This window comes from Dipodomys merriami, unplaced genomic scaffold, assembly GCF_024711535.1.
Source record: "Dipodomys merriami isolate MVZ:Mamm:240054 unplaced genomic scaffold, mDipMer1.0.p SCAF_6, whole genome shotgun sequence".
Taxonomy (NCBI): domain Eukaryota; kingdom Metazoa; phylum Chordata; class Mammalia; order Rodentia; family Heteromyidae; genus Dipodomys; species Dipodomys merriami.
Window position 1 is genome coordinate 34718874 of NW_027206179.1, and position 26685 is coordinate 34745558.

The following is a 26685-nucleotide window of genomic DNA, read 5'->3' on the forward strand; positions in this document are numbered from 1 at the left end:
GGCTTCCTCTCAAAGAGTGAATGTATCTTGTTTGATTGTAAGCATGTATCATATTTGGTTGTTGTTCTAGGTACAGCAAAGAACAAAACCACCTGGCATTGGTATTGATCAGGAATTTGAGTGGAAAAGGAGAAAACGGGAAGTGGCAGCAACATTTCTGTAGAGAAATATCAAATGAGATGATGAGAAAACTTACAAACAGGGCTGGGAAGGTGGCTCAGTGGTAGAGCGCTTGCCTTGCATGCATGAGGCCCTGGGTTCAATTCCTCAGCACCACATAAGCAAAAAGAAAAAAAGCCGGAAGTGGCACTGTGGCTCAAGTGGTAGAGCGCTAGCCTTGAGCTGAAGAGCTGAGGGACAGTGCCAGGCCCAGAGTTCAGGCCCACGACCGGACTCCCCCTCCCCTCCCCAAAAAAAGAACTTACAAACAGGGATGTCTGAGATTCTGTTTTTTGACCCTTAGTCTAGGCTTGTCCAATATGTGGCCACTACTCTAAATCTTTATCAAAACTTTATACATAGATGGGTGCTGATGGCTCATACTGTAGGAAGCTGAGATCTGACAGTCCCAGAAGGAAAAACCATGAGACTCTCACCTCCTATTTAAAAAGCCAGGAGATATACATAAGTGGTAGAGCTTTAGCTTTGAGTGAAAAAGCCAAAGGACAAAGCCCAGGCCCTCAGTTCAAGCCCCCATACTGGCACTAAGTAAATAAATCCTTACCCAAGCAGCACTTACACAAATCAAAAACTACAGGTTAGTGTCAAACTGAGAGAACAGAACAGAGATCAATTCGAAGTAAAATCCTAAATAGAACTCAGATGAAAAACAAATACGGCCACAAGAACTTTTGAAGGAAAGATAGCATTGCACATAGAACGAGATGTGTGTGTTCATGGTCTACAGATTTTGGAAGAATAGTGCATTTAAAACAGAGGAAGTGGCCAGGCTCACACCTGTAATCCTAACTACTCAGGAGGTTGAGATCTGAGAATTACAGTTCAAAGCCAGCCTGGGTAGGAAAATCTGTGAGACTCTTAACTCCAATAAACCACTCAAACTGGAAGTGGCGCAGTGGCTCTAGTGGTAGAGTGCTAGGCTTGAGATGAAGAGCTGAAGGACAGCGTTCAGACCCAAAGTTCAAGCCCAAGACTGACAAAAAAAAAAGTAAGTAAGTGTTAACCAAAGAGCAAAGGAAATTTATGAGGGCTGGAGGTAAGTGCCAATAGTCAGTGCTAAGGACTTGGATCTTTATTCTAAGATGATATAAAAAAAATCATTCTCATTGTTAGCTTTATACACTTGTTACACATTGCAATTATTCTTTTGTATACATCACTTTATCAACTGTATCTAGAGAAGGCATTGTTTATCTTGTTAATCCAGGGAAGCTATGATGAAGATGATGGAAATGGAAAGAGGCATATGGATTCAAGAAGCATGAAGGAGATAACTGACAGAATTTGCCAAGGGGTTGGATATACGTGGTTAAGGAGAAAAATATGAACAAAAATAGGTTCAGGTCTGCATAGTGTCAAGTGCCTGGAGGACAGAGTTATTTACTGAGATAAAAGACCAGGTTAGGATGGAGAATTCTGGATTGCACTATGAATATGTTGAGTTTACAGTGCTTTTGAAAGCGTTAAGTAGGCCCAGGGATCTGAAGTGGATATAAATGAGAGCAGACAATACAAGTGACTGCTGACTGGTGTAGACATGGCTGGAAAGTACGCAGAAGACAGGAAGAGGAACTCTGATCCTCTGAGTCTTAGTGGCATCAATGGTTGGTAGAAGATGAGGAAGTAGGAAAGAGACAAAGGAAAATTGGCTTACAAATGAAAAGAAAAAAAATCAATTCAGGAACTGGTGGCTCAGGCCTGTTATCCTAACTACTCAGGAGGCTTTAATCTGAGAACCAAGGTTCACAGTCAGCCCAAAGAGACAAAACGGAGAGACTTTTATGTCTAATTAACCATCAAAAAGCCATAAGTGGGGGCATGGTTCAAGTGGTAGAGCACCAGCCTTTCATGAAAACATGAAGAGGGACAGTGAGAAATAGCTGAATTCAAGCCCCAGCACTGGCATTAAAAAGAGAGGGAGGCCGGGCACTTGTGGCTCATGCCTGTAATCCTAGCTACTCAGGAGGCTGAGATCTGAAAATCACAGTTCAAAGCCGGCCTGGACAAGAAAGTCTATGAGACTCTTATCTCCAATAAACCACCAGAAAACTGGAAGTGGCACTGTAGCTCAAGTGGTACAACATTCACCTTGAGCTGAAGAGCTGAAGGACAGCGCCCAGGCTCAGAGTTCAAGCTCCACAACTGAAAAAATAAATAAGTAAATAAATAAAGAGAGAAAGAGAGGGAGGAGGGGAGAGAGAGAAAGGAAGAAACTACATAAGAAAGAAAAGATAAAGAAGAGTGTGGTGGGGGACTAGTTCTCAGGTCATTGACTAAGATTATAGTAGAGGTGTGAATAGCTCAACTAGTCACAAGGACTGCAGGATCAGTGAAGAGTCTTCAGCAAGAGTCCTCCACCTTGGGTGGAACAGTTTACAAGAGCCACTGGCAAGAGTGGAAAATGGGCATGGAAAGCCTGGGCTGGACCTAATGGATTGCCAGTAGGGCTAGAAAATTCTGAGGAGGCTACTTCGTAAGATTCAAATGTAGTTAAAATAAAATTCAGTAGGGTAGGCATTGGACCCAGGGAGGTGGGAGAAGAAACAATTGAAGACCACAAGGAATAATATATTCTCTCTTGGTTAACAGGGAAAGGAAATACATGTTATAAAGGCTTTTGGTAAGATTTCAGAAGATTCAATCTTATTGGCATATTGTGGATAATTCAAAAGGCTACGTTGGTCATTTCTGTTCTCAGAGAACATTTCCAGCCCAAGGGCCAAAAGCAAGATAACCCAAAAGCAACCTTAGAAATCAGCTGGTAAGGATAAGAAGCTACTTACATTTGAATCTTTACATGCCATGTCTTGCTGTCTGAGTTAGGCATATCTCTTTAATAGCTACCAAAAAATGGGGTAAGAGACTTTCAAAATTAGCCAACTCTTAACCCCTCAAATTTGTTTAATCAGCTGTTTAACTCTTTCATTTTGAGATTAAGGTACCTCACACATAAAATGATACATTTCATAGGAAATAGAATGTGATTTTTCTGTCTTAAATTATTTTAAAACTGGCCGGGTGCAGTGGCTTATGCCTGTAATCCTAGCTACTCAGGAGACTGAAATCTGAAGATTGTGGTTCAACGCCAGCCCAGGCAAGAAAGTCCTTGAGACTCTAATCTCCAATAAACCACTCCGAAAACTGGAAGTGGCTCTGTGGCTCAAGTAGTAGAGTGCTAGCCTTGAGCTGAAGAGCTGAGGGACAGCACCCAGGCCCAGAGTTCAAGTCCCACAACCGACAAAAACAAAAATTATTTTAAATCTGGCACATGGTTATTTAAATTCAGATTGACCTCACTTGCCTCTTGTTAAGTGGATAGTTATTGATGTAGATATAGAAATAAGTATAGACTTAAATGCAGACTTATATAGTCACAAGTATATATATGTATATAAAGATAGATAATGAGGGCTGGGAAGGTGGCTCAGTGGTAGAGTGCTTGCCTCATATGCATTGGGCCCTGGGTTCAATTCCTCAGCGCCACGTAAACAAAAAAATCCAGAAATGGCACTGTGGCTCAAGTGGTAGAATGCTAGCCTTGAGCTGAGGGATAATGCCCAGGCTCAGAGTTCAGCCCCCACAACCGACCAAATAAAAAAAAAGAAATAATGATGATGATGATGATGAAGATAGATAGATAGATAGATAGATAGATAGATAGATAGATAGATAGATAGATAGATAGATAGATAGATAGATGATGTTATGAGTTATATTGATAGTAAGTTTGCTTGAATCTCTTTGGGTGATATTCATATGCTGTGCCAACAACACATTCCATTTCTTCCAAAATATATTAGCTAACAAAGGAGGAAATGATCGTTGGTTTAAAAGGAGCATGGGAAGAAAGGTCAGGCAGAAAATTCATTCCTGAAATAAAAAGGAAATCTGTGTATTTTTCCAAGTGTTCTAAAAGAAAATAAACAGATGAACATGAAATTTCAGAGACAGTGTTCAAAAAGCACTACGCGTATCTAAGAAATTGTCACAATGAAGCCTTGTTATACTATTAATGAATGCTAATGAAAAATGAAAGAAAAAAGAAAATGAAGTTTCAGAGAAAGCTTAGGTAGGGAAAACATATTTGCAAAACAAGCAGAGATGAGAGTCAGGATGTTGGGATTAAGGGGAAATTCTTTTGGAGCAATAAGAGGGAAGGCAGGGAAGCAGGAGAGCTGGGTACTCCTGATAGATAAAAGAAATAAGCTTGGGCTATTATCTAGTGGTAAGAATCAGAGTCTCATTTTTATCTTTTTTTGACCTATTTTCATTTTCATTGGGCTTCTCTGGAGGCAAAGATCTCTTTTCGAAGCTTTTATTCCCTTTCATCATTTAATGATTTCTTCTGTGTTTCAGAATTTAATTTTTAAAAAGCCTATTTATCAGCTTTGAGAATGTACTGGCATGAAGGTAAGAAATATGAGCAGTGCTCTGAGAGCTTCAAGGAAAGAACACTTTACAATCAAAGCCATTGCTGTACTGCTATTATTTTCTCCTTCTCCCCAAAACTTGGCAAGACATTATCCCTGATGCTCAAAGAGATGTCTTTCAGTTTAGTCATTATATTAATAATCTGCGACTCAAAAGGGAAATAGAGATCTAAATTGATCATGAAACCTAACAATCTCCTCTTTTCCTTAGCTATGGATGTGAGCCAGGAATCAAAAAATAGGAGCATTGTAACTCATTTCATCTTCCATGTAAATCACATCCAGCAATGCACACATTGTAAGGGCATAGAGCCAGGCACTCCTCATTCTGGGCAAACAGCTATCCACAGGCGCAAAGGCAGTAGAAGTGGGAGACGTTGACTCATGAAGAATCCTGGCATCGGTTTTTACACAGTTTTTACCCAGTGGCTTACTAAAATGATTGCTTGTATTAATATCAGGCCAATGAGGGAAAGATCAAGATAAGTTATTTTAAAAGGAAACAAATATTTCTAAGATAAGCACTTGTTATTGTCTACCAAAACAAAATTGAGCTGGGTGCTGGTGGCTCACTCCTGCAATATTAGCTACTCAAGAGGCTGAGATCTCAGGATTGTGGTCTGAAGCCAGCCTGGGAAGAAAAATCCATAAGACTATCTCTAATTAACCACCTAAAAGCCAGAAGAGGGGCTATGGCTCAAGTGGTAGATCTCTGGGCTTGAGAAAAAAAAATGAAAAAAGAAAGAAAGAGAGAGAGAGAAAGAAAGTATGAAAGAAAGAAAGAGAAAGAAAGAAAGAAAGAAAGAAAAGAAAGAAAGAAAGAAAGAAAAAAAGAAAGAAAGAAAGAAAGAAAGAAAGAAAGAAAGAAAGAAAGAAAGAAAGGAAAGAAGAGAAAAGAGAAAAGAGAAAAGGAAGGAAGGAAGGAAGGAAGGAAGGAAGGAAGGAAGGAAGGAAGGAAGGAAGGAAGGAAGGAAGGAAAAGAGGGAGGGAGGGAGGGAACTCAGGACTTGAGTTTAAACCCCAATACTGGTGCCCACATATACACACATTGAAAAAAACTAAATTGGATAGATCTATAATGTTCCCAGAAAAAGAAAATTGTAAGCTGTAGAAATCTTGGTACACGTTTTCCTCTCTTTTCCTCTGTGAAAGGAATTGCTCATAGAGAAATACCTAATTAACAGGCAGAGGGGAAATAAAATGGAACTATAACCCAAAGCTGACAGCTCATATTATGGGAGTCACCTGTAGGTGAACAAGTTTAAGAGTAAAAAAATTTAAAAGAAGACAACTCCACATCGTGACTGTCCTACATATTCTATAATTTGATCTGTGTATTTATATATTTATCTCTAGAAACATTATTTTTTCCAGTCCTGGGGCTTGCACTCATGGTCTGGGCGCTGTCCCTAAGCCTCTTTGTGCTCCAGGCTAGCACTTGAGCCACAGTGCCACTTCCAATGTCTTCTGAGTAATTTATTGGAGATAAGAATCTCACCGACTTTCCTGCAGGCTGGCTTGGAACTGCTATCCTCAGATCTCAACTTCCTGAGTATCTAGGATTACAGGTGGAAGCCACTGTGCCTGGCTCTCTATAAACATTTTGGTTAAACTAACTGCTCCCACCAATAACAAATACAACTCCATGTCACTAATAAGGAATGTGTCCCATGTCTCACCCCATAGCCATCAAAACTCAATGCAGCCTGTCATCTAGCTAAGGACACTGGACTCCCCGGATGGTGTGTGACTTCCATCGCCACTGTCAGGGGTTATGTGAATGCAATTAGTTAAGCTAGGATGAGATACTGGAATAGAATGGCCCCTAATTCAATATGACTGGTGGTCTTAAAGAAAAATTAATTTGGATTCAAACACACACACTGGCAGAAGATGGTGTGACGATGAAGACTGGCATGAGGAATGTTTGTTCAGAGCAGAGAATGGCAGAGAGCGCCAGGTATCCACCCACCGCCAGGAAGGGCTTGGAACAGTATCTCCCTCCAGCCCTCAGAATAAGCCAACCCTGCCCATACCTTGACCTGGCAGTTCCAGCCTCCAGCATTGGGAGACCATGACACTTCCATTGTGTGGTACTCCGCCAAGCAAGCACTGCAAATGAGTCTAGCCACCTGCTTCGCCCTTGTTGTTTGATGTCCTACCAAGGATGTCAGCCTTGACCTCAGTCTCACCATGCACTGTTTTCCTTCATAGCTCGGAGCTCACAAAATTGCTTCCAATTTATTCCAAAGCGTCAACAATTATACGTTGTCAAGGCCTAGCATGTTCTTCCATTTAGTGGCATAGCAATTAACTGTGACACTTTCCCCTTACCTTCTGCTGGCTCCCGTGCTAGGGGTGGCACTGTAACCCGGAGGTGGTGGCGGGAACCAGGACTGTCTGGAAAGAGATGACATTAGTTATAAACAGCGCACTTGAAAGGCTGCTCCGCCCTCAGTGCTGTCAGGCAAAGCTGGAAATAATTTGACCGCCAAAAAGACAATGGAATTACTTTTATAGAAGTCCTTGGAAATATAAATGAGCATTACATCATAAATAAAATAGGAAGTAACTACCCTCCATTTAAGGCTATTCACTCCCCAGAGTAAAATCTTATTTTTATTATTTTTTAATTTCCTTTAGCACTAAGCAATGCAGAAGTTTTCTTTCAAAAGAAAGCTGAAGAAATTAGAAAAGGATAAAAACTAGTCAATCTACAAGTAGGTGTACTCCCTAGTTTTCTACCTGAACTATATCATAATAGAAATAACTATTTTTTTGCCAGTTCTGGGTCCTGGACACTGTTCCTGCCCCTCTTTTGTGTTTTTTTGTTGGTTGTGAAGCTTGAACTCAGGGCCTGGGAGCTGACCCTGAGCTCTTTTACTCAAGGCTACTGTTCTACCACTTTGAGCTACTGCTCCACTTCTGGTTTTTTGAGTGATTAATTGAAGATAAGAGTTCTTAGGGGCTTTCCTGCCTGGGTTGGCTTTGAATGGTGATCCTCAGATCTCAGTCTCCTGAGTAGCTAGAATTACAGGCGTGAGCCACCTGGTGCCTGGCTGAAATAAAAATCTTATGCTCAATCAAAATAGGTTTTTTTAAAGCTTATGACAGAAAACTCTGATGGAAATCATGAAAACATAAGTGACCATCACAACAAAGCTAATCTCAGCTCTAAGCTTAATGAAAAAGAAATCCTTCATGTAAAAGAGACTGTTTGGTGGGTGTCAGTAGGTGAGACTAGGAGAAAAAAAAAGACAGTGATGGAGGGTGAATATACTGAGAAATATTATAATAAAACCTACTAAAACCTGCTAAAATCAGGGAGGAAGGTTAAGAAAGAATAATATAGCCAGGGATGAATTTGATCTAAGTATGTTAAATGCAGGTATGTAAATAGCATAAGAAAACTTTTCACAATTAATTCATCTTAATGAACACTAAAAATAAACCAAATTAACAATCTATGACATCCTTAAAGAGAGAGAGAGAGAGAAAAAGAGAGAGAGAGAGAGAGAGAGAGAAAGAGAGAGAGAGAGAGAGAGAGAGAGAGAGAGAGAGAGAGAAGACACCCCATCCATCAAAAACCCTAACCATGTACTCTACTCTAGCTGTTCACACAAAGAAAACAGGACAATGCTCAAGCACCAAGGCATAAGTGTGCTGACTTGCCAGGTACATCATGATTCCCAAGCACCGTGTTTTCTTTAACATGAAAAATCTCTACCCATATCGTGCTCTGTCCTGTGAAGAGACTCATACCCCCTGGAGGGTCTCTTCCTCCAGGCCTAGAGGTAGAAGCATGGAGCTCAACCCAAGCTGCATGTAAGAGGCTGCCCAGGACAAGCTGGAAAAGGTGACAGTCACACAAAGGCACACAGGGGTCCCCAGAGACCACCTCTGGCTCTGCCTTTGGAAGTTGGTCCATCCTAGCCAGCAAAACCAAGGCGGAAGGAATGCATAAGGCTGGGTTTCAGAGCCGTCACAGGTGACCATTATTTAGGTTAAGACTGTCATCGTAGAAAGAGTCTATAAAACAGGTGCCTGAGACAGACCATCCTTTAACATCTGGGCTTCCCATTCAAACAATTACCTACAGAGAAGGCTGGGGGATGTATACTCAGGTGCTAGCATGCCTATTTAGCAACTGCAAGTCCCTGAGTTCAAAGCCCAGTACTGCGCACATGCACATATGCATGCTCGCACACATACCCCTCCCCCACACATACAAAGTACATAGAGGGCTTAGGCTCTAGACCAGTGGTAAAACTTTGACCTTTGGATAAGTGGAGTATTTGAAAAGGAGACTGGGGTTTGAAGACAGCAGCATGCAGGTACTGGAGGAGAGGAAGAGGAGGATGCACCTGTGTGTCGCCTACATGAGTTGGTCTACAGCAGGAGTTGGTATACAGGATGAAAAAGGAGAGTCCTTTGCAGACGTAAGCAAGAGGCAGGTCAAGAAGCCCAGCATACCTCTTTTTCTTCACAGGGGTTGCAACAGTGGTAAAAGCCGTGCGATTGGTGGTGTTCACATCCAGCAAGCTCCCAGGTTGCCTATTTAAAGGTAAGAATAACAAATCATCACCACCTCCACCTTATAAAACAAAAAAAGCAAAAACAAAAACTTTGTCATCTACTCCTGATCTCTACTCTCCAGGAAGAATTTCATTGGAGGACAGAAAAACAACCAAAACTAGTTCTTCCTTCCTTAACCTATTTTGAAAACTGTCATTTCATAACTAGTTAAAAACTGCAGGAAGTGAATGTAGCAGCTATTCGTCATGTAATGTTAACGATCTAAAAATTCAGGCCAATGAATTCTGGTGTGCTACAACTCTTCTGAATCGCTTGAATTACATGGTGGCTAACACAATTATACTGTGATTGCTTGCCTTAACAGTTGTGAGTGTAAGAAAAATAGATAAATCACACATATTTAAGGGTTCACTTTCCACTTCGTCCTAGCCAGGTTTGTACCTGTATCCATAGCTATGGTCCAGCATGACATAACTGATTTCTATATAAATACACATTAAAACTTGGATTCAAAGCCAGGCACCAGTGGCTCACACCTGTAATCCTAACTACTCAAAGCTGAGCTCTGAGGATAGTGGTTTGAAGCCAGCCTGAGCTGGAAAGTCCATGAGAGGTTTTATCTCCAATTAACCAAAAAAGCCAGAAGTGGCCTCAAGCAGAAGAGGGCTAGCCTTGAGCACAAAAGCTCAGGGACAGTACTTAGGCCAAGAGTTCAAGCTCTGGGACTAGGAAAAAGAAAAGAAAAAAGGATATGAAATCTACCTGATTTAGGTTACTTGTAAATGCCAGGAATGCATGTCAGGGAAAATACTTTTCAACTGATACACTTCGAGCACATTTGTGATATCACAACTCAGTGTGCTCTGAAGGAGAAGCTGTAGATTTAAGAGAAGTTGGGGAGGAATGAATTGTAGAAGAGGAAAAGAGTTGGGTACCAAAGAAGGAGAAGCAAAAACACAGTCTAGAGGTGTTTTTGTTTGTTTGAGTTTTCCTTTGTTGTTTTTAAGGAGACAGAAGGATTGACTTAACTTTTGGTACATGGTAAAAGCCATACTCAGGAGACTTGGTTGGTGGAATCCTAGGCGGTAAATATGTAAACCTTGGGAGATGATTTTTTTTTAATATGTCCCTTCCTACTAACTTGACCTAAGAACAGTAAATCCTGGATGCTGGGGTAGGGGCAGGGGTCTTTTGTGAATGTGTATAAAGAAAGACACATCAATTAAAAAAGTACGTACGACTTGGCTGTTTCCGGTGGTCTAAACGTGGACAGAGTTCTGGTAAAAGAGAGAAGGGAAAAAACAGTATGAGACACAGTGAAGAATTAATAATGCAATTATTTGTACTTGCCCATGAATTTAGAACTATTACTATGAGAGGTTAGATATTATTTGAGAGAAAGAAAAAAAAAGGATTCAAATTTGAATACATTTGGTTAGGTGATTTTATGATTTTTTAAAAAATCTCTTGTACTAGAATCCCAAGGATATATTTTTTTTCTTCAGATAATTCGGGGTATGGTGTCTAAGCCTAATGATGTTTAATTTGTTGGGTTCCATCAGAAATTAACATTTGACTTTGCATCTGTCTTATAATCTTGCCACCAGGACACTGCACAGACATATAAAACTGGTAAGAACTATGACCTCAAGCAATGGACCTTCCACATTTTGTGACACATATTGCAAGTTTTAATATGATGGCATGGAAGGGCATTACTATATGGAAAAATAGATAAACACACAACTGATAAATCTGACTAAGAATATGTTAAGGCTTTTGCAAATGTTTTAAAATTACACACGTTTTCACTTGATATTTGTCCTTTCAAACTCTCCGTCAGATGTTCAGTGTATCTGAATAACAAATAACTCTTCACATTTTTAAGCCACACAGCGTTATGTTCTAGCCATGAGCTGAAGTAAAGACTTCACTGCAGAAATTTTGTGTTAAGAATATAGAGGGTAAGAATTGACAGAAAGATAGTAAGTAGGATTGAGGAATTGTGAGTAAACAAGTAACATTTTGAAAATGATTATACATGAGCCTAGTAAAGGTAGCAGACACAGGTATACCTATTGGTTATTCAGTTACCCAAGTTATTGATACATGTGTTAGCAATACCATTTCTGTCTGAGATCCTTTGTAAAGAAATAGTACAAAAATCTGGGTAAGCATGAAGGTAATATTCATCTCCTTTTAGACTTCTTTCATGATTGAACAAGTTCACCACATAATACTTCTCTTATAAGCAAACTATTTTTCAGTGTCATATGTCAGGAAATCTTACATTAAAAACTATTTATGAGGCTATTTTGAATAATCTCAATGTTAAAAGTAGGGTGGCTTTTACCCCAGTGTCTTTTTTGCCTCATTGAGCACCAGAGCCATTCATTGCTCATATATTCTTCATTGTTTACCTAACGATAATGCTTCATATGTCAGTAAAAGACATCAGTGAAGTACTGAAATACTTAAAAGAAAAATGTTGTGGCACTGCCAATTCTGTGTTTGCCCAAGTAATTACCTTCTCCTCCTGAGCACATGGAAAGACAAAATTATGATTGGAACCACTTGACTAAGTTCTAAACTAAAGAATGTGGGCAAACGTGTTATTTATTTACCACTTCTATCATAAACCCTCCTATATAATATTTCATGTTCTTCATTCCTTTTCCAACATGGCTCTGGTGTCTAAGAGCATAAAATGGCTAGCAGCATGAAAACATGGAAAGTGCTTAGGTCCCTGAGTCACTGCCAACAACTACATGAAATTCTGGGGAGGCAGGCAATAATAACTTGTATCATGTTATACTATATAGATTCAGGAGAGATAGCGCAAAAATAGTTATTCTACCTTGATGAACTACTTACTTTGACTAACATACTTAGATAATGGGCCTCAATTGTGACCAGAAGGTTTAACCTCTCTTATATAAGGTTTCTTCACAGAAAGTAGATCTAGAAAGAATGTGTTTGTCTCTCCCTCAAATTAAGAATGTTGTCATTCCATGCAATGATGAGATCTCCGGAAAGTAGCCCTATTCCTTCCTTCTTTCCTTACCTCACATCATCTAGAAAAGTTTCTCATAGTGCTGGGCTATGAGGAATACCTCTCTGCTACTCTGAAGATTTTTTTTTAAATCTTAGGATATAGCAAAGTAAGTCTCTGGACCATAAAAGGTCAGCAAGACTGATATGCGGACCCTATACTAGAGTTCCACTTTCCCTACACTCTTGCCTTCACTACCCACTTTAGGACAGGACTTATATAACCATTCCTGCTACGATGGATCCTAATCTTGTCCCTCTGGGGGGAAAAAGGCCATGTGGGAGAAATATGACTTCATTGCTATAAGCCAAATACTAAAATGCAGTTTCTACATGTCACCCTGAACATGTGTAATGAAAATATTGAGTGATAACTCTGACATATTAAATTTCTGGGTCAACTGCAAACATAGTTTTCTTCTTTTCTTCCTTTTGCTTTTTCTCTTTCTTCCTTTCTTCCTTTCTTCCTTTCTTCCTTTCTTCCTTCCTTCCTTCCTTCCTTCCTTCCTTCCTTTCTTTCTTTCTTTCTTTCTTTCTTTCTTTCTTTCTTTCTTTCTTTCTTTCTTTCTTTCTTTCTTTCTTTCTTTCTTTCTTTCTATCTTTCCTTCTTTCTTGATAGTCCTAGGGCTTGAACTCAGGGCCCAGGCATTTTCCCTGAACTTTTTTGCACTCTACCAGTTAAGCCACATTTTCCTATTTAATTGAAGATTAACATCTCCCAGATTTTTCTGCCTGGGCTGGTTTCAAAATCTGATCCTCAGATTTCAGCCTCCTGAGAAGCTAGGCATGAGCCAGCATCCCAAACATAGTTCCTATTTATGGTACATAACGTTACAAACTTCTTACTCTTCCATACATAAAAGAAGGATGAATAATTGGCTGTAACATTCCAGAGCTCCCACAGTCTTTACAGATTTTTTTTTTTACAAGATAGGCAGCAACCAGTACAGAATCTTTGAATCATATACAGGAAAATCATGTCTAAGCTGATCATCAGGCCAAAGATTGTGATCACATCCCTGCCCAAATCGAAGCCTCTGAACCTCTGAGATGTTTAGATTTCAGGAAATGACAATAAATGCCACAAGTAAGATGTCAAGTAATCAGAAATATTAAACCTTAAAAGTTAAGTGCACTTCAGCAACATTCTGACAGTAAACTTAAATGGCATTAATAAGAAAAACACAGCATAAAATAATAGCAATAGCTACATAATTTTTTCTGATGGTTGTTATGAATTTTTTCCTATTCTTCAGAGCACATTTACAATGTAAGGATACTTATTTTTGTTTTACAGATAAAGAAATGGGGGTCTCAGAGAAGTCAAGTGACTTTCTCCTGCCCACACAAGTAGGAAGTAGTCTGTCTTAAAATATTTTCACTTGATACCAGTGTCATGCATCTGATTTTATCATCTGATTGTCCCTGAATATAATATAATAAGGTAACATATCTGCCTTCATTGTGCCTTGCTACCAAATTCTTCCATCGAAACTAACATTCTAACACATTTGTTAATGTCCTTTTTCTGAGGGAGGTTAACCTTGTAGAAAATAAGTTTCAGCTGACTTGTTATTTGAAATAAATTGTTTTGAAAGGAGTTGCTCTTGGAGATAGGACATAATACAATTAGTAATATGGTCAAAAGAAATCAAAGAAATTGCACTTGCAGAATAGAACACTAGGGGGCTCCCTGAGCTAGCTTTTCCAAAATAGTCATTTAACTACCTTGAGTATTTGCACATCTTTGTGTTACTACTTAAGTTTCATTTCTCTAGGCATGCGCATGCACGCATGCTCTCTCTCTCTCGCTCTCTCTCTCTCACACACACACACGCACACACACGGAATTCTTCAAGTATAAACAATGTACTTTCCTTGTATTCAAAAATAAATGCATTCTTATTAAAATGCACAGGCAGACAGACACACAGCTATATTTCATCATTTTCCTCCTGAGAGAATTATCTGCCTGGCATTTTGAAATGGCCTGAGTTTTAGAAGTCTTACTTACTCCTGCTAAGAGGATGTCTTTATTGACCCTTCTGTTCTCTTTCTCACATTTATTTTCATAGTTAATTTATTTGAAATGTCTGTATAAACACATCATCATCTCAAGACCCATTTTTTAGTGGAAAAAAATAAATTTTGGCTTTACTGTGATTCTGAGTCCTGGATGCACCCTAAAATCCTTTCATAGCTTGAAAGCAATAACAAGTACTACCTCTAGTTAACCAAATCAGGATTTGAAGAGTAAGGCACAGTAAGACTATGGCATCAGCAAAGTTTAAAAGTTCTTCAGCATTCTGAGCTGCTGTGATGACTGATTTTCAGCTTGACTAGTTTGCCCAGTAGGTCTATTTCACTCCTAAGATCCCAAGGCTAGATCTTGATCTCAACTTTTAGGAACAGTTCCTACAAAAATCCTGGGTCTTCCACATCGCTACTTTTCTTAATCATCATATTGTTTCCTTCTTTAATTAACTGTGCAATAGAAAACCTGCTTAAGCAGGCTGAAGGAACAAAGATATCTTCTCTACTTCCTCCCCAGGCACTGCTGTGCAGATGTAATCCTTCTACAAGCTCAATTTTGACAAGGATAATAATTAAAAGAAGAGAGACGCCAACTCTGATTCTCTTCAATTAGGGCAATTGACTTGAAAGCCAAGAATAGTGAGAAGCATATATACTTACTGAATTAATCAGCACTGAGGTAGTGAAAACACCAAGGCTCAAAAATGTTATACATTTCAAGACATCTGTCTACAACCCATTGGTGTCATTTTGGTGTACAAATAGCAGCAACATTTTGTTACAGGGAATGAGATCGATTTTCACCAGCCTTAGATATGCCTAACTCTGGTTAAAGATGTTACCTTTACCTTTTACTTATGTTTACCAAGCATCTCTACCGAAGCTAGGTGAGAAAGGTGATTGGTGAGACTAACGTTCAACTTGATATAAGTTTCTCGGTCCTCTTTAGCATGGATGAGCCCTTTTCTTTCTATGTAGCAAGGAACTAACCACAGATGCAATATAATGTTCTCATTCTATCAGCTCTATGACTCGGAGGCCAGACAAAACCCTGACTGTCTAAAGGGAAAAGCAATGTCTTTACCCTGAAGGGAACCAAAGCTATCCCACTATTAAAAATCCACAGCCTCTCTATAAGTAGTTGCACTAAAGCCGATGTTTCTCCACCATCAGCATGGAAGAACACAGCTTCATAGCCACAAATAATTTGATTCTTCATTTTCAATGGAACTGGCAGGTTCCATGTAGTGCCCTCTCTATTTTTCCTTAAGTTGAGATCACAGTAGTTTTGAGCTCTCTCTACTAATTCTGAACATCTAGGATCTTCAAGATAATCCAAGGTAAAAAAAAAAAAAAAAAAGATAATCTAAGGTATCTTCAAGATAATCCAATTCGATGAGGCCAGCTTTCCCTTGAGATACAATATAACTGGTTTAAAAAGTTTATTTTAGTAAACAGTTAAAGACCCGATAGCTTTATAAGAAATGGGACTTGGTATGTTGACACATACTGAACACAGAGTGCATGTGACTTCCACTTCAGAGTTCAAAGGTACCTCACCTGTCCAAAGTGTCATCAGATCTGTACCGACTAATGGTGATTTGGGGCACATCTCTCTCAGTTATTTTCCTGTAACAAAAATAGTCACAAGTCATTTCCTGACTTAGGAAATTGGAAGTCCTCAATACCACACTTTAATAATGATAATAAAATTATATTTAATAAATAGTCGTGAAGTATTAAATAGCTAACAATAACACAATGTATAAAACCTATCACATTTGGCAAATCTGCAAACTATTTAGGAAGGAAAAGTACGTGTTACCACAGATAGGAAAATTTGGAGTAGCCAGATCTTCCATGGTTGTGACTTGAATAGAATAAATTATGCCAGATCCAATTCCCAATGCTACTTAAGGATTCTTCTTGTCACCAATTATTTTAACTACACTGTTAACATATTCAAATTAAGAACAATGTTTTGGAACACAATCAGCACAACATGTAAAAAAGTTAATAACTAATATGTATGCTTGTCAGCACTGTAGATTTTTGCATAATAGAAACTCACTCACTGACTTACCATCATGTTTTGTTTGTAGTTTTAGCAGGGCCAGAAGCCCAAATGATGGGTGAAATCCTAAACCACATTAACATTCAGCACCATGGACAGGATTGAAAGAAAATCAGTCACTGGGAGAAGAAAAGAAGGGAAGGGGGAAGGGGGGAAAAAGAAGGAAACAGGAAGAGCCAGAAAGCAATAGAAAGAAAAATGTGAGCAATGAGAGAGAGGACAGATATAGAAAGGAGGAAGAAGGATAAAGAGAGGGTGAGGGCAAGGGAGAAGAGGAAAAAGTAGAAGGAGAGAAAGAGAAAAAGAGAGAGGGAGAGGGAAGCAAATGACAGAGAGAAGCTGGAAGAGGAAGGAATAATTATAGAGAAAAAGGATGAGCAGGAAAGATAAGGAGAGTGAAGACAAAAATAAGTTCAACAGTAGGAATCACAGTCACAGAAATGGAAAAGAAAAGAAAAGAAATTTGGATCAAACTGGTCCAATATAAAAACAATTAATGCCTCATGCCACCTATGATACAATGAAAAAAGCTTTTTGAGGAATTGTCCCATGATGCTTTGCATTTAAAACCATCATTTGTTGTTGTTTTTTGTTTTGTGTTTTGTTTGTTTTTTAGTCAAGGTCTATTTTTATTATCTTTAAGTAGTAGTACAAAGGAGTTGCCATTTAATAAGGCAGTTTATGAACATAATATATCTTGATCAATGTCATTCCTTTCCACATTCTCACCCACCCCTCCCCTCCACACCTCTTAATTTTGTAGGTTATATATTGAATTCTTGTCTGCATTCCCCCCTCTTCTCTTCTTCATTCATATACCCCTTTCCCTTTGACCCAATCCCACCCCTTTCAAGTACCCACTTCCTGGTATTTTATTTTTCTGAACTTTGATTTTGCTTTTCTATGAAATTACGCTATTTGAGATCTTCCTTCAATCTAGTGTTTTTCACTTAATAATCTGCATACACTTGCATACCACTCAACATATTTGCTTATAAGTTCATAGTTTAAATCAAGCTTCCACATATAAGGAAAAACATGCATCCTTTGTTTCTGAGACTGACTTAATTTTTTTCCAGGACTTTCCATTTCTTTACATATGGTACAATATCATTCTTTCTAATGGGTAAGTAAAATTCCATTATGTATGTATACTACATTTTCTTGATTCATTCATCCATTGAAGGGCATCTGGGCTGATTGCATACATTGGCTATGGTGAATAATGCTGCAATATACATGGTTGTGCTGGTGGCTTTACTGTATTCTGACATGTAATCTTTTGGGTAAATGCCCAGGAGTGGAATTGCTGGATCATAGGGGAGTTTTATGTTTAATTTTTTGAGGAACCTCCATACTGTTTTCCAGAGTTGTTAGATAGTCTACATTCCTACCAACAGTGTATTAGGGTTCCCTTTGGCAGCATTCTTACCAGCATCTCTAATTGCTTGCTTGATTGTAACCATTCTAACTGGGGTGAGATGGAATCTCAAAGTTGTTTTGATTTTCATTTCCTTTATGGCCAGAGATATTGATCATTTCTTCATGCACCTATTGACCATTCTTGTTTCTTCTGAGAATATTTGCTTTAGCTCATTAGCCCATTTATTAATTGGGTTGTTGGCTAACGTTCTCTGTATATTCTGGATATTAGGCCATTGTCTGATATGTAGCTGTCTGTCCCCTTCTGTAGGCTGTCTTTTTAGTTTGTTGGCTATGTCCAGTGCCATGCAGAAACTTTTTAGATTGATGCAATCCCATTTATCAAGTCTTCCTTTGATTCGTTATGCTTCTGAATCTTTATTCAGAAAGTTTCTACCTGTCCAACTGTCCATGTACCCCTACTATTTCCCCTACTCTTTTCCATAATAGTTTCACAAACCATCATGTGAAGCTGACACATCAAAGCTATTGTATTAAGATTAGACTCTTGATTTAATTTTAAATGCTTGTACTCATGCACATATTCATTTTCATTGCACGAGTTTAGAGATAAGCAATACAAAGTACTCTGCTGATGCTTATAATGAAGTCTAGAATGAAATGTCTGTAGTTTTACCCACACAGAATTAGAAAGACAAGCTAGACACACATAGTAAAACCCAGAAAGCAGTTAATGTCATGAAAGAGTTCAGGCAAAATTTAAGATAGTTTTAAGTTAAGAAAGATTACCTTCAAGTGCAAGAACCAGAGGAGCTTTATTATAGATGAGATGCAATTTGGCCTAAGCTTTTGAGAATAAATTGATCGGAACATTTTCAAACAGCAACAGTGTCAGTGAAGGGGAAAGTTACCTAACACAGCTCTTCAGTATTAAAGCAGCCCTCAAAGTGGAATGCTGGTGTGTATTGTGTGAGTACAAATATGCACGAGAGGGCATCTAACCCCTTCTACAAACAGAGACCATCACTTTATCTGTCTTTGTCGGACTTTATCCTTTCTATCAGGTATCACAACAAGACACACTACACTGTGTTCATCTGTTGTCTTTCTCCTTCTCCCTCCCTTCAACTGTGGGTTGTATGGAAGCAAGGACTTCGTTTTGGCATTCCAGCCACTCTTCATGCTGTAAGTCTTAGCTGACAGGGTTAAATAACTGCTCCAAGGATGCACACTGTAATAATATTCCCTAATATACAGACCTTGTGCTGCTGTGATCTAAGATGATGATGTATCATTCTAGTCTCTGTTTATGTCACCTTTGCATACATTGCCACCTCTGCTGGAAGGAAGTTCCTCTTTCCCTGCTCCAGGCCTATCAGCCCACCCCTGTTCACTTGGGAAACCCTTCTTTATCCTTTAAACAGCAATGCCTATACCAGGACCACATCCTTGTTGGGAGGCTTCATTATTCAGACAGAAGTAATCTCTCCTCCCTCTGTTTCCATAGTATTGCCATACCTCTTCCTGGTCAATTTTAATATTGAAGCTTATGGACCTTTTCCCATGAATGCAAGAGCTTCTTCATGTTGGTTATGGTATAATCAATTGAATAAAATAAGCACAGCAAGCTGGCGCTGGTGGCTCATGCTTGTAATCTTAGCTACTTAGGAGTTGAACTCTGAAGATTGTTGTTTGAAGTCACCCTAGGCAGGAAAGTCATGAAACTCTTATCTCAAATGACACCATAGAAAAAGCAAGAAGTGGCACTGGGGCTCAAGTAGTAGGGCGCTATCCTTGAGCAAAAGGAACTTAGGACAGTGCCCAGGCCCAGAGTTTGAGCCTCAGGACCGACAAAAATAAATAAGTAAATAACACAGCAGGCCTCGTACTCCTATTACCCTAAAAGAGACTGCATATACACTAAGAATCTGATGTTTAATGTCTCACTTCAAAATAAATGGATGTGTTCTTTAAAGTTCTAGGAAAAGGTAAATAGTACGGAGGGAGCATTTCCATTGCTGAGCTCGCCGGCCTGCCTTGAGTTAGATGCATGAAGACGTAGGCGAGTGCACAGGGAGTCTGCAGACTGCAAAACTGAAGCTGGTATCAGGAACACAAGCATGCTACTTTGTGTAGAGGATTTTAAGCAGTTTGAGAAAAGGCCAAAAACTATGAAAAGGTTTAAAACAGTTGAAATTCATAGATAAAAAATGTGAAAACAAACATATTCAAGGTATCTGTTTATCTTTAAAAAATCCATCCTCTCTTGCTTCTCAGTATCAAACTAATACTAGCTACTGGATCAGAATGAAGCTCAATATTAATAATTCTTTAGTTTCTTCTGAGAGGTGTGGTTGATTGTATGCCTATATTCACAGATATGTGTTAATGAGGGTATTCTCTATTTACCTGATCAATCTGAGATTAGTGGCATCTTTGGATCACATGTTGTGTCTGACTTTTCTTACTAATTTGCATGTGTCTGGCTTTTCACCACTGAGTATAAATCCGCATTTCTTCACAAACCCAAGTGTTTCCAAAACTAAATGTGGTATCACATACAGCAAGTGAACTCTGGAGTTGCTATTTCTGTATTGTAGCTTTCATTTCTCTAAAGTCCAGTAAGACCACCTCAGGGATTCTGTTCCTCCTCTGAGCCATAGTTCTGGGAGCTGAAGGAGCAGTTTTCCCCATAACAACCCCTGATACTATGCCAGATTCTGCTTTTCATGCCCAGAAAAGATGGTCAGAGACAGCCTATGTCTAGCCCCAAATACATACCAGGCTTGAGCATGTCTTTCAAAACTCCTTTTGTTGTTATCCCACTAATGATGTAGCTTGTTGAAAATACCTACCTGTCCAAAGCATCATGGGAGTTATGCCGGCTGAGCACCACCCGACCGTAATTTTCATCTCTGAAAAGCAAGAACAAAATTTTATCACATCAAAAGCCACCATAATGTTTGGAAAGCACCCAATAAGAGAGACAGAGGTATGGGGCGCCATTTCTGGCCAGGTGAATTCATTTTTACTTCAGGCCTAAGAACATAGTGAGGAACCTATTTTAACCAGTCACCACTTGCAAGCACAGTTGAAAAGAAAACAAGTCTGTCAAGACAAATGATCATTCATCCTGTGAGGATTTCCTCATGATTCAACAAGGAACATTACTTGTTTTTGTTGTTGCTTTTCTAAGGGGAGTAGAGGGCATGAAGCCATCTATTTTTATTGGAGGAGGTCTTTCTTATGGGAAAGCAAGTACAAAAGCCTCCTATGAATACCATTCAAATTCAATTAAGTCCATTAGGTTTGGATATTTTGATGGATTTAACTGTTTTCCTTGACAAAATGTAGGCAAATAAGTATTGATATTTGTGGTTAAAGAGGTTGATTTTCTTAGGCACGGTAGCCCATTTTTAAATCACGAGAATAGATACATTATTCTGCCTCCAACGTAAAATAACCATGTCCCATTCATTTTTCAGAAGAGGAAATGGATGACGGATTTTGTGGCTGTCCTAAGACCCAGGGTAGCAGATGTCATAGATGACGTAAGGATCTAGATCTTTGCATTCCAACCCTTTTTGCTTTTTCTTGTAATCAACCCTGCACTAGATCTTTACACACAAAAGTCACAAAGCTATGTCTGTCTTCCTTTGGACAGTGAACTTGAAAGTACAGGCAGTTTTAGGAAATGTCAAAACATGTAGTGAAGCTTTTGGACCTGAGCCAAAGCCAAGAGTAAATACCTAAACCTTCATGTCAAACCAACCAAACCTGAAACACAACATACTTGCTGGTTTGGCTCTACTAACATTACTCAACACTCTGGAACCATGTTTAATAAAGCTATAAAAGCACTGGAGTAGACAATTAAAAAGAAAGATGAACACTGAAACTGAAACAATCCCTAGCAACCTACTTCCTCAAAGGACTCCCAGAGAATGTATTCTATCTTCCTCAGTATCCCTCCAAAAACTCATAAGGATGTAGCAGACACTGGGTGTGTCGCACATGAATACAAATCAAAACACACAGCCCAGAATCAGGCAGTGGGGGTTAGAGAACACCAGCGAGTTTCCCCTTCCCTCAGCAGCTGCCTGGCCATCCAAACCAGCTTCCTGTCCTCAGGAGGGAGGCTTAACCAGAATCACACCAACATACCTTCCAGCTGTGATCTTCTGAGCTGTCACTACCTCCACCTGTCTGAGAAAATATTTCTGATCTAAAATTTCCTATCCACACACTCAGTATCTTGCAGAAAAGTATAAATACCTTTTTAACTGCTGACAGAAATACGTTCATTCGTGAACCCGGGTGTCCGAGAGTGCTAATTCTAATAGTGGGCTTCTACATGCGATGAGTTTGTACAAACCCTAATAAGTTCTTAAATAAAAGGCAGTACCAGAAATTAAGATACATTTTGATATATTTGGACAGTTTATAGAAAGTTTAAAGTAAGTCTCTTGTAACATAGGAAACCTGGACTTCAAGTCTGTTATCATCTGAGGTTAACAAGAGGTTATTGTTGGGCTACCCTGTATCTTGAAGGATGCTTCCACAGCTTTTTAAGCCTCTACTCATTAAATATCAGGGGCATGTCCCAATTTTGATAAATGACAAATATCTACAAACATTGCCAAATGTCCCCTGGAGGGTAAAGTCATCCCTGATTGCAAAAGAGTGGTACAGAGCAAAGACAATGGCCATGTTCAAATCTCATCTCCATCACGTAATAGCTGTACGCCAATGGACAATTATTTCACTTCTCTGAGCCACAGATTTCTCTCCTATAAAATTAGAACATAATACCTACCTTTCTGTATTTGCTGTGAGGTTTAGTGATGTTTCATATACCATGTATCTAACATGAGTGTAAAGATTTTTATTATGCATATATATGATATTATTTTCATGCATCATAAAAGATAAGAAAAGTTATATATGATGGATGAATGTTTTATAATATGGAACAAGAAAGCATATAGGATGGACAAATAGCTGTTTAAAATCTATATTTGAATGTGGCTGTCTACCATCATTGTTTGTAGACTTTTAAACAAATACCTTGGCAGAAGCAATTTTTGAAACAGGTGAGACTTTACTGCCAGTGATTTCCCATTCCAAGTACAGTCACATTTTCATGTCTAATCTTTAGATGGGACTAAAATAAGTGAGGAATTTAGGATTTTCACTAGTGCATGTAGAAATTTAAATAAATTATGATTAGATTTATAAATCTGGAAGCATACTATTATGTGTTTGTTTCGCTTGACAGGATCAACACACACCAGGAATCACCCTGTGGACTAAACAATGCCTGTTGAGAAATTGAAACATGTCTGTTTTCTTTTCAGTTTGTCAAGAAAACACAAATAGACTGGGCACTGATGTCTCACATCTGTAATCCTGTTTACTCAGAAGGTTAAGATCAGAAGTTTGCAGTTCAAAAGCAGCCAGGGCAGAAACATCCCTGAAACTCTTTTCTCCACTTAACCAGCAAAAAGCCTGAAGTGGAGCAGTAACACAAGTGGTAGAGCACTAGCCTTAAGCAGAAATAGCGAAGTAAGAGCTTAAGGCTCTAAGTTCAAGTCTCAGTACTGGCACACACACACACCACAAACATTTGCTCTAGTAGCAACCATGCTCTCTCTTAGTAGTATTCTCTTGTGTTATATAGGTATTAAGATAGAGATATTTTTGAGTATCTGACAAAGCCAATTTATGCGTAATAAATCCTACCCAAAATCAGACCAAGAAGTAAGCCGCTTTGGAGGGAAAAGTCTTGGGCTTCTAATTGTCCTTAGTTTTCCAAAAAGACGAATATCCCTTTCTACTCATCCACCCATATTCATCCCCCTCCATACTTACTTTTCCTCTTCAGGACGTTTCTTTATCCAGCTGTTATCCTGCAAAAATGCCCTTCTTTTGTTTGCTTCATGGAAACATCGTTGCTTCTGTGCAGTCCCCTGAGAGGAGTGCTTCATATCTATCAACAGAAACCAGAAAGCCAAGAGATGCAGGACAGCGGGGCTCAGTGGGGATTTATTAACCTGAAAATCTTATGAGGCACACTGATTGGCTAGTATCATCTCTGCTGGCAAGTCCAGTACTGTTTTAAAGCAGGATGTACCAGCTAGAAAGAACAAACCCTACAACCCATCATCAAAGATAAAATAGAAAACTGCTCAGGTGCCAACTGAAACTGTGGGTATAGCTCATAAAGCCCATCTGGCTCTGGGGAATATACAACCACCAGCCTGGACTAAACCAAGCCAGGCTTCAGATAGCTGGCCCTTCTGCTTAAGAGGAAATTTGCTTCAGAAACACACACAGGACTGGTTTTATTATACCTAGTAGTAAGTAGTAGTCAATGGATCTAGTTCTTTGACCCCTTGGGAGTCAGAAGCACAGTAGGTCATCCTCAAATAAGGTCATTTTTTTCTGCTTTGTTGTTTTGTTGGGGTTTTTTTTTTAAAAGAAACTTTACAATTGCATGAAGAAAAACACTCGTACTTTTTCTTAGATTTAATTTAAGCAATGGTGATTAAATTTGACTGTTACTTTCGAATACTCTTTTTTCTCTTTTCTTAGATTTTAAGATCTTTCTGTATCCTTCACTTTCTCTCTCTTTATTTCCCTCCCCCCTCCCTCCCTCCTTCTGTCTCTCTTACATATATTGAGACAAGGTCTGGCTGTACAGCCCAGGCTAGTCTCAAATTCTTCACCCTAGCCGGGTGCTGGTGACTCACACCTGTAATCCTAGCTACTCAGGAGGCTGAGATCTGAGGATCACAGTTCAAAGCCAGCCTGGGCAGGAAAGTCCGTGAGACTCTTATCTCCAATAAACCACTAGAAAACTGAAAGTGGCACTGTGGCTCAAGCAGTAGAGCGCTCACCTTGAGCTGAAGAGCACAGGGACAGCGCCCAAGACCAAAGTTCAAGCCCCACAACCAACAAAAAAAAAAAATCTCCATCCTTCTACTTCCTCAGCCTCCCAAGTGCTAGAATTATAGGCATGAACCACTGTACTCAGCAGGTTTTAAAGTGCTTTGAGGAAAGGAAACATTATCCACATTACCATTTCCTGCAGGAGACTTCTTGCTCAAGGGAAAAGTAGACATACTGCCTTCCAGTAAGGATCTAAAAGAAAATAGGGGATGACAGAAAGCTCAAAAATGTCAACAAACATCTGAAAGTGACTATTTCACTGCCAAGACACATTTTTCAATGCCAGCATACATTTTTCAATGTCATGACAAAGCCTCATAATATAGTATAACAAATACATTACATAAAGTTCTGTCAAACTGGGTCTGGGAAGGTGGCTCAGTGGTAGAGTGCTTGCCTTGCATGCATGAGGCCCTGGGTTCAATTCCTCAGCATCACATAAGCAAAAAAAAAAAAAAAAAAAAAAGGCCAGAAGTGGTGCTGTGGCTCAAGTGGTAGAGCGCTATCCTTGAGCTGGAGAGCTGAGGAACAGTGTCCAGGCTCAGAATTCAGGCCCCATGACTGACAAAAAAAAAAATAAAAAGTTCTGTCAAACAACCTGGGAGTTCAGCTACTCCAGAACATTTTGTTTTTAGATGGAGAAAACAAGTTAGTATCCCCAATATTATATAACAAGCAATTAATACATTTATTTAACCAATTATTGAATTCAATTATTGAATCCAACCAATTATTGGGTGCTTATATTGTTCCTGGTACCAAAGTGCCAGGGGCAGAGGGTGAGAAGATAAGTTATAAGTGTTGGATTACAGTCCACCTAGAGAAAGAGAAGTTGTATTGGAACTCAGTACAGTGTGAATAAGGTCAAAGCAGTAACTACGCAGGAGCCAAAGGAAACCCCAGCAATATATATGGCATTAGAAAGGAAGCTGTCATGTGCATAGAATCACAGTTGTAGGGAAACACTGGCAACTGTTGGTAATTACCATATAAGAAAGCTGAATATTCTTTAGCCACAATGCCAGTCTTTAGGTGGTACTGAAGTCTGAACTCCATCTGGAAACCAGCACTTTACTACTTAAGCCATCCTCCTAGCTCTGTGTGTATGTGGTCTGTGTGTGGTGTAATGTACCAGTTCTGGGACTTGAACTCAGGACCTAAGTTCTGACTCTGAACTTTTTTTTTTCTCAACACTAGCACTCATTCACCTAAGCCACAGTTCCATTTTTCATCTTTTTGATGTTTAATTGGAGATAAGAGTTTCACAGGCTTTTCTGCCTGGACTAGCTTCAAACTGCAATCCTCAGCTCAGCCTCCTGAGTAGCTAGTATTACAGGCATGAACCACTGGTGCCTAGCTTCTACTTATTTTCAGATAGAGTTCAATGTTTTTGTCCAGTTTAGTGTGTCTATACTTCCCAAGGAGTTGGGATTACAGGTATGAGCCACCTTCATCTGGCTCCAACCACTTCTCTTGAAGTGTTAAGGGGTTAAGATGAGCCACCATCCTGATTTTCCTGAGACTGATTTTGTTCCTCAGAGCCGAAATATGCCTCTTTGTATTCTTACCACTATATCCTTCATAACCCTGTCTAACATATATATACACACACATACTAAAACTTAGAACTTTCAGAGTGCCAGCAGCGCATGCCTTTAATCCTAGCTACCCAGGAGGCTGAGATCTGAGGATCGTGGTTCAAAGCCAGCCCTGGCAGGAAAGTCCATGAGACTCTTAGCTCCAATTAAAAAACAACAACAACAACACAGAAAACCGGAAGTGGCACTGTGGCCCAAGTGGTAGAGCGCTAGCCTTCAGCTGAAGAGCAGAGGGACAATGCCCAGGCCTAAAGTTCAGCCAACAACAACAACAAAAAAAACTTAGACCTTATGACTCTGCAAGAATGAATATAATTCATGCTGCATTATGTTCATTGTTCATTAGTTATACAGCACTTAGTTATATGACACAATTTGTACTTTTCATCTGAGAAAAGGTAATAAAATCAGAATGTTTTTAAGTGGGTCTTACAAGTATTGTGAGCAT

General features: G+C 39.2%; 1 protein-coding gene across 2 annotated transcripts in view; it reads right to left on the reverse strand.

Annotated features, from left to right (window-relative positions):
• The window catches only part of Scel (sciellin), a 90329-nt gene that overhangs the window by 54274 nt on the left and 9370 nt on the right, over nucleotides 1–26685 (reverse strand). For both annotated transcript variants that reach the window (XM_070001948.1, XM_070001946.1), the window contains exons 2-8: nucleotides 24770–24831; nucleotides 23560–23677; nucleotides 20544–20603; nucleotides 15792–15860; nucleotides 10385–10423; nucleotides 9084–9164; nucleotides 6945–7010 (exon numbers count right to left, since the gene is read on the reverse strand). In XM_070001948.1, coding sequence (XP_069858049.1) covers nucleotides 6945–7010; nucleotides 9084–9164; nucleotides 10385–10423; nucleotides 15792–15860; nucleotides 20544–20603; nucleotides 23560–23677; nucleotides 24770–24812 — 476 coding nt within the window. In that variant the 5' untranslated portion in view covers nucleotides 24813–24831. The remainder of the gene's footprint in view (nucleotides 1–6944; nucleotides 7011–9083; nucleotides 9165–10384; nucleotides 10424–15791; nucleotides 15861–20543; nucleotides 20604–23559; nucleotides 23678–24769; nucleotides 24832–26685) is intronic.